The sequence below is a fragment of the Stegastes partitus genome, unplaced genomic scaffold (genome assembly GCF_000690725.1).
Source record: "Stegastes partitus isolate 25-593 unplaced genomic scaffold, Stegastes_partitus-1.0.2 Scaffold1638, whole genome shotgun sequence".
NCBI lineage: Eukaryota > Metazoa > Chordata > Actinopteri > Pomacentridae > Stegastes > Stegastes partitus.
Genome location: NW_007579369.1, coordinates 89,778 through 98,392, shown reverse-complemented (window position 1 = coordinate 98,392; position 8,615 = coordinate 89,778). Strand labels below are relative to the sequence as shown.

At 40.5% G+C, this 8,615-nt stretch overlaps 1 protein-coding gene across 1 annotated transcript; it reads left to right on the top strand.

Moving 5' to 3' along the window:
* The first annotated feature begins 3 nt into the window (after window positions 1–3).
* Window positions 4–4,775, top strand: tmem167a (transmembrane protein 167A). Its single transcript, XM_008301175.1, has 4 exons — window positions 4–75; window positions 1,845–1,954; window positions 3,782–3,816; window positions 3,903–4,775. The coding sequence occupies exons 1-4, from the start codon at window positions 73–75 to the stop codon at window positions 3,971–3,973; spliced, it is 219 nt and encodes a 72-aa protein (XP_008299397.1). The 5' UTR covers window positions 4–72; the 3' UTR covers window positions 3,974–4,775.
* The last annotated feature ends 3,840 nt before the right edge of the window (window positions 4,776–8,615 follow it).

Below are 8,615 nucleotides of genomic sequence, written 5' to 3'. Positions count from 1 at the left end.
TAACCGTGGACGTTCACGTTACGTAAGTTCCAGAGAACAGGAAGTGTGATGTGGCTCTGATTCCCAACAAAAATGGTAAGTTTTCTTCTGTTAAACAGCGGCTTCTGCTCTTTTGCAATGACTTTGAAGCATTTTCTGTGACATACATTATAAATGTGATATGCGTCGGCAACACACTGCGGCAGCAGCTAATGCTAGCATTTGGGACGTAGCGGGACGTGTAGTAAATGCTATACTACCGAGCTACTATTGGTTAGCTCCGACAGGCTAAAAGTTTAGCAAATCTAGCTATCATATCGGGTTTTTTGTTCTGAAATACCGTCACATAAACCGTTTATGTCGTTGCATAGGTTGCTTTTGCGTCTTACCGTGAGTCGTTTGATAACAATGACTAGGAGTATCTTATCAAACACGATACGCGCTAGTAGGTGTGTGCCACGTAGCTGCACCATCGTATTGGCAGTGTGCATGAACGTGTGTGGGTTAGCTACATATTGTTGAGTGACATTGCGGGGTTGTTGTTTGTGAGCTCAGAGTAACGAGAATATTTGAAATAAAAGCCTAGAAGACAGCAAGTAACTTATTTACCCCTTCAAAACTTTCTTTAACTAAAATTACGAAGACGAGCATTGACTAGAGGCTTGAAAACATGCAAAACCAAACATCACTATAGAAGGTGAGAAATGTGCTGCAGACAGATGTTAACATTCAAAACAATGACACATATAATTCAAAGTGGTTATCATGAATTTATTTTTACCTCTTATTCGATCATTGTAGTATAGTTCTAAGTGTCTTTAGCAGGGCTGTAAGTAGTGCTTGGAAGGTGGAATAATAATTTGAAAAAATAACATATGTGGAGACAACACTGACATAAATGAAAGAAAACTTAAATACATCTTACACTTTAATAAACCTTTTGTAAGTTAATGCTAATGGTAAATACCCACATGTTAGAATCTTAAACTGCAGGTCTATCACTCTGTCAGTGATAAATATTGAAAAGGTCAGTTTTGGATTTTGCTTGTTAAGAGTGCATATGAGATTAATATATGGTTGTATGTGACAGAGAAAGAGTCGCATCAAAAAGCACTTTAATTGCTACTGCTTTGGAGTGCCATACATGTTCAAGAACTAAAAGTAACATAGCGATTAAATACCTGATTTGTTGTTTAAATCTATGAGTGTAGTGATCTTTTTGTTTGCCAACTAAGCTACACCCCAGTGTAACTCAACTGATGTGCGGTGATTTTATCGTCATCCTCACAGTTGATAACTGGAGCATCAGGAGAAACACACAGGTGCTGAAAAGCTGGAAAATTGTGTTTTTTGTACCCTCAAACAAATACACAAAGTTTTGCAAATGTAATGAAATCTTGTCTCACAGTTTGTTATGGCTTGTAAACAAGCTGTATAGCTAAAACGCAGAGTCTTTGTCTCCATTTGATGCATGGAAGACAGAGATTTGGATTATGCTCAAGCTGCAATCTAGGCATGTGGTAGATCTTGTAAATTACTATATACACACGTGTCAACAGGGACCTCCTCTTCAGACAAACACAACAGGATTTTTCTGAATGGAAGTTTATAGAGAAACATACTGTCTGTCCCCCAGTTTGGTGTTGAGTCTTTGACGGACTTGTTCTAAATGGGTCTGCACAGCCAGCCCAGGTCTTTGTCACAGAATGAACAGCTGGTAGAACAACATTCCTCACTACAAGAAGAGCAACATCAGTGTCACAGAAAATGAAATACAGTGACTTCGGAGGTTTTTAACTGTTGAACATATTGCTGGTGAACCTATTGCATCTGTGCTAAATATGTCATCGTCTTTTATCTTACAGTCGGCCATTTTCAACTTCCAATCACTGTTAACTGTGATCCTCCTCCTGATCTGTACCTGTGCCTACATCAGAGCGCTGGCTCCCAGCCTGCTGGACAAGAACAAGACTGGGTATGATTAGCTGTTGTTTGAGATACTTAACAATGCAGAGGCTGCCACTGAGGACTCCCCTGTGGTTAATTTACCCTCAAAATACCAGTTTTTGACACACTTCGATATCAAACTGTTTTTTAGGATAAGATCATCCTACATTAACCCCAACAATGGGGAAATTTGCAGTGTTACAGCAGCAAAGGGGACAGTGCAAAAACACAGGGAACATCATAAAAAAAATATGATAATATAATAATAACAAAGAATCTACATGAGTGTTGTTGATTAGTTCCAGCTATGCTCTTTGCCCCCAAAGATTCTGTGATGCTTCAATCAGCACATTGAGTGACTTTTTTTTTTTTTAGAAAAACTTAATCTCTTCATTTCTTTATCTAATTATTAGCATGATATAGTTTGCGTTAAGTGCAATATTGTGATTCTGTAAGGCATATGCCGTTGTCTTGCAAAATGTGCCAGATCAGAATTTAATAGTGTGTTTAGGCCTGCACTTTAATGTTACTAATTGAATATAGATGGGAGGAAAAGGTCCTCACATACATCCAAGCAGACAAAAACTAAAGTTGGCCATAAAGCCAAGTGCTCAGCTTGAATAAGGACAATGAAAACATCACACCCCAATCTTAAGACTCGTATGATTTCACTCAGTGCTTGTCTCATTGTAGTTGTGCTGCAATCACTGGCAATAGTAAGGCACATAGATTTTGTGTTATTTTTTTTGAAGTGCCATACTTTCTGCTCCATCCTTCAAGGTCCTGACAATATCAACTTCTCCAACTGTAACATTAGATTCCAAGTAGTTAACTTCTGTATTTCTTCTATATTAGTTTATCAACTAGAAATGGACTGTGACAACACTTGTTCTGTCCTCTGAGCCCAGTAACATAAATAATCCATCCCTGTGCAAATCACTACTATGGACGTTTGCTTATTTTTTTTTAGTTAATACGGACCTCCTCATTGAGGGGAGTAAAGTAGCAGAAGGCCTGATTTTCATCATTACAAGATCATTATTATTCTTGGATGTACAAGCGCTACGATTCACTTCTAATAAATCTGTCACAGCCCAGGAACAGCCTCACACGGTCGCACACACACATCACTGGAGAAGGGAGGGACCTCCTCTCCAGACAAACACATGAGACTGCGAGTGGCAGATGGGATGATTTAATAGTTTTCCGTCTTGATTGATTTGTTGACGAAGGCATGAGCCATTATTTGTGTTGATTTGGTGCCACACATGCAAATAATTCTAGAATCTGAGGGGAATACCATTTCCAGTCAATTTTTTTTGTTTGTTTTGTACAGAAAAACATGTTTCGCTAAAAAATGCTTTGCTTAAATTATAGAAATCGAAACTTTTATACAAGGGTTGTTCTGAGCCAGTAAAGGAAAATGTTGCGATGGGATGCTGACACCATCTGGTCAGAATGAAAGTTTTTAGAAAAAATGGACTTTAAACAGGCACAGATACACTTGCAGGCCGACAGTCAAACAGACTCATCAGAAAAGTGACGGCTTGGAATGCAACATTTGCCTCAGCTGTCACTAGAGATGATAAGACTCCCTGCTGTCCTGCTCTCGTCTGCTGTCCACTGCACAATCCTTACATGGAAACAGAAATGTGATGGGTGCCTTGGTTTTGCTGAAAAGAGATTATTGTGGCAGAGGACCAACGCAGGACTTCTGCCTTTTTGTTTAATGCACTTAAAGGACGGTTAACTATTACACAGTGGTAATGTAAACTGAGGCCCCAAAATGTTTCTGCTCGCAATTTTGAATTCATTTTTTGTCTTCATGTTTTGTTTTGTTTTTTTTCTTTTTAAGGCTCCTAGGAATTTTCTGGAAGTGTGCCAGAATAGGTAAGCCAATGATTGCTCCGTATTTTTTCACATAAAATCATAGTTTTTCTCAAAGCCATGAACTTAACATGATGTCTTTTCTCCAGGTGAGCGGAAGAGTCCCTGGGTGGCTTGCTGCTGTGTCATCATGGCTTTCAGTATACTGTTTCTACAGTAGCAGTCCAAAGAAAGGCCCAAATGGAAACATCGGAGAGATGAACAGACAATGAGGCATGGACAGTATGATCCTAGAAGCACAATAGGACCTCCAGTGCTTGTCACTTAGATAACGTAAAAACGGAGACCTGTCATCACATACCTTAGCCACGGAGAGACAAAATGTGTCTGTGTAGGAGGAGGGGTGAGCTGATAGCCCCAGAGTGTGTCTGAATCCCTCCACAGACTTCCAGGTCTGTACTTGTGTTTGCTTACGTGGAATGTTTACTGTGGATCTCTGAATGTGTGTGTGTGTGTGTGCATGAATGAAGGTGGGCGAGGGGCTGCTTTGTGGGATCAAATGATTCATAGTTTGTCTAAACATTTCAAACTTTTTTCACTTTGAGTTTGTCACAGTGGCATCAACTTGTTTTAAAATCAAGAGGACCCTCAGTGTTCAAACTGTCAAGGGATCTACACGGCGACTTATATTTGTAACCTCGGTCCTGTGTTTGTTGTTTCTATAAAAATTGGGTTCATGTTCCACAGCAAGCAAAATGGTATTGTAGCTCTTCAGGTGTCTAGTTGTCCTACACATTTGCCTCAAAGTGCTTCTGATCTTTGTCTAGTCAGTCGGTTTGCCGCTATTTATTAAAGAACTGGTTTGAGGCAAAAACATTTTAGGTTTTTTTTTTTGTAATTTAAATTCAATCTTTCTGATCAGTGTTTTCTGTTGACACCTGTTTATGCCGGTTGTGATAATGCCACGCTGTAAGAAGTGTCAAAAATGACTTCAAACAAGCAAAATACATATTGATGATAAATCTTTTGTCCGTCTTCTCTCTTTAACAACCTCATTGCATGTTTTATATATGTACGACTGCAGCAGCTCCAGACGTAGAAAGTCTCATGAGTGGTTTTAGGCTGAAGTGCAGTCCTCAGGATTCTTCTTGGAGTGGGATACACACTGGAGAGTTTGCGATAACCTCTTCTATAACCTCGCAGTCAACACTCATCGCACTGCAAATTTCTGTCAGCTGACTGTATCACGTAACATGACATCACCAGAAATCTGTCTCGTGTTAAGTCTGAGATGTAGACGAATAAAGCATATTAGAATTAAGAGCAGGGTTCTCAGTCAGACCAAAAAGGCCTTAAAAGGAATCCCTTCAAGTACTGGACAAGATTCAGGAGGCTGTGGTGTGTATATATATATATATATCCAAAATGTTTGTTTTGGGAAAGTTATGGCCATGTGTAATTGCTGATTTTTGACAAATCCACTCAATTTCATCTTTTAGCTTTGAATAACTTTGACAGCATTAAAGCAACAAAAACATCCAATGTGACCACATTGTAATTCTGCCTGCAACAAGCTTCAGTTTGAAAGAGTTTTGTGAGGTTTAATTTCAGAACATAGTGTTTGACTTTATTTACAATCAGCCACAGAATTCAACCAATCAAATTCTAACAAATGCAGGTTTCTGTTGAAGGAAATAGTACATTTGTGTTGTGGGTTTGTCATGAAAAAAAATCAAAGGGTTAAATCAGAAGAGGCAAACACTTAAGTTACACTGGATTAAAAAGAAAAAACAGTCACCCCCACATCTTCTCTCCTGTGTTGTTCAGAGGATCAGAGTGAAGGAGGACACTTGTTGACACACTCACCTCTGATACTCTGGTCACTGGTGAGTGTCCAGGTCCCAACACCCCCACACAGGCTCCCTGTCAGAGAGCGTACATCCCATATTGGTGTGCATCCGTTTTGGCACTCCCTGGTTGAGATAAAGCATCAAGCGAAGCCTGCCGGTAAACTTGTGATTATCAGGCAGTGACGCAGATACGGCAGAGACAGAGGAGCAGGAAGCTCTCAGTGATCTGCTTCTATCTTGGGGAGCAGAGATACTGCTGGGGTGGAGGGACATCGCCGGGTCAATGAACCGAGCTAATGTCTCGGGTGACGATGAAAGGAAAATGATATGGAGGGGCTAATGTCGCCTGCTTCAGCTGACGATAGCATCTCCTACCTCCCGTCCCATTACATCTAGGAAAGATTGGGAAAACTTCTTTACAGAACATTGACAAAGCAAACCGGCGGTTGGCAACTGCACAAAAGTTGGACTGACGAGGGTCATTTAGAGATGAAATCAAACCAAACAAGTATTTGTTCTTTACTTTTTCTGAAAGGTAAAATATTCTTAGTTTCCCATAAAATGTTAATGCAGATGCCAAACACTGATCACGAGGAACATCTGGCAGAAACGCAGCAAACGGACGCCTAAAACAACTTCTGGACTAAAGTGACTTAATGCATGTCCTGATTTCTGTGTTTGAATTGGCTGATCCAAATAGAGTTTGCCAAATGGCTAAGGATGCAAGAAAATAGACCTTATTATTTTAAATGTGTCAAAATTATGTTTAAAAGCCTTTATTCCTTATTAATCTCACAGCGGGGAAATCTGCAGCAGCGGGGGATTTTGCCATTGTCATCTGTTGAGCATCATTACCTTTATCCTTAAAGTTTGTTTTATCTTCTCTTTTCCCACCAACCGTTGGCAAGACTGGCAACCAAACTAACTATGCTGAACAATGTGAAGCGAGCTGGTTTATCTTTGATGCAGCTCTGTCTGCCACTTTTGTCGGAGAAATCACCCTTAAGATGGTCATCAAGTATTGGTTTCCCTCATGATTTGTTATTATGTATTTAAATCACAAAAGTAAAGCTACAGGACTAATCGGGTGGATATTGTGTTTGACTGTGGAAATTAGGGCCAATGGATTTTAGGTGTGACTGCCATAAAATAAACATCATAAAACTAGTATTTAAAAAGCTGTGGCTCAGGTGGTAGAGTGGGTTGTCCTCCAATCACAAGGTTGGCGGTTCGATCCCCCGCCCCTCCACAATCGAAGTGTCCTTGGGCAAGACACTGAACCTGAAGTTGCTCCCAATGGCAGGCAGCACCTTGCATGGCAGCTCTGTCGCCATTGGTGTGTGAATGGGTGAATGAGAAACACATTGTAATGCGCTATGGATAAAAGCGCTATATAAGTGAGCGTTTACCTTTTACCAAACACTTTTTTTTTGATCAGCTGATTTCAGCATTTAGGCCTCAATGTACAGACAATATGTTAAAACACAACTTTCAAATGAAAAGCTTGAAACAAATGTGACCTCAGTATTCCAAAGCTCCTCGTCACAGCCTTGCTATTTTTGCATTTTCTATTCACTTTTTTAAAACACTTATTTTCCATAAGCGAAGCCCACTTGAGGAAAGGATTGGGGGAGCAGCCGCAGATGTGTCAGCATGACACAATGTGTTGTTTCATGCATCATTCTTGTACATTAATAATTACTATTGATGCAGAGAGTCAAGAGTCACGTTGACCTCACCGAGTGGTACAAAACTGAGCTCATGCAGTTCTATTTTTCTTTGTTTTTAGATCGTGTCAAGATCAAGTGCCTCTGGATATTTATTCACATTTGCAACATTCCCCTCAGCAGAGTGCAGCTCTGCACAGCACAGCATGACATAATAATATCCACGATAACTCATATCTTGAGTATTTATGCGTTCGACGTCGTCTCTCGTAAAGCTCCAGCAGAAGAGCATTCAATGCGTATTACTCTAATTTTCTTGTCTCTTTCCTCCTTTGATCACATTGGAGAGTTTCTTGCAGCCGTTTTGAAGACTTCAAAGGCAATCAGGCTATTAAAGCCTCCACCGTCGCCTGCTGAGCGAACCAGAAGTGTCCAAACAGACCTTGACCCTTAAAATTTTCGGTGGACCCTGTTTGAATCACTGCGCTGGCTGTGCTGTTAAAGGGAATTAAAGATGAATGGAGGAAAAAGGCAAGTGAGAATGGGAGCCAGATAATGACAGGGAGACAGTAGAAGGGGAGGGAAAGCGCACATGAGTGGAGTGGATTAGTCTTTATTATACCGCTGATGCATCTCTGTGATCAACCTCCTCATGACCCCATATTTTCTTGCTTGACTATTTATTTATTTAAAAACTTGAGGTTTCTTCTTTTGCTGATTCTTTGGAGAGCGACTTCTCTCTTGTGGCTGCAAAACCCAAACTTCATTTTAGACACAGAGGATTACAAAGGCTATATTATAAAAGATTAAAAAAGCCCGACATCACATTCATACTGTACAGCCTTTGTTCTGTCCTCACTTCCTCATTAGAAATGTGCAAACTTTGTTTTCTGCCCTTTGAGGGAACAAACGACAAGAATAATGTCGCCGGCTGAAAGACACCAATATCCTCCATGTAGGGCAAGTCTGGGTCAGCGGGCGGCCTGATGACAGTGCGTGGTGAATGGCACAGTGATGGATTCTGGATATATCTTAAACAGGTATGTGCTTTATACATTATTTTATGTGGTGTCATTGTGAGGCCCGGGTACTTCTAGGTAACTCCTTCCACATGTAATCTTTTACCAGATATTTTATGGTAACAAGAGAAATTTTTAAACTTACTCCAGTCAGACAGCTCCCTGTGGCCGCAGTAACTGGGGCACTGCATGTCTCCTTTGAAGGTGGTATTCACAGTTTGTTCATAGGACATCTCAGTCCCGCTCATTAACCTGAGGCAGGAGTGGACTCTGCATACCGAGGCTGTTCCACAAAGCTGGAAAACCCAAGGTCTGCACCAGCGGAG

Coding starts and splice junctions, on each gene's coding strand:
- tmem167a (XM_008301175.1), top strand. Junction 1,955..3,781: donor CTGGACAAGAACAAGACTGG/GTATGATTAGCT, acceptor TTTCTTTTTAAG/GCTCCTAGGAATTTTCTGGA. Junction 3,817..3,902: donor CTGGAAGTGTGCCAGAATAG/GTAAGCCAATGA, acceptor TCTTTTCTCCAG/GTGAGCGGAAGAGTCCCTGG.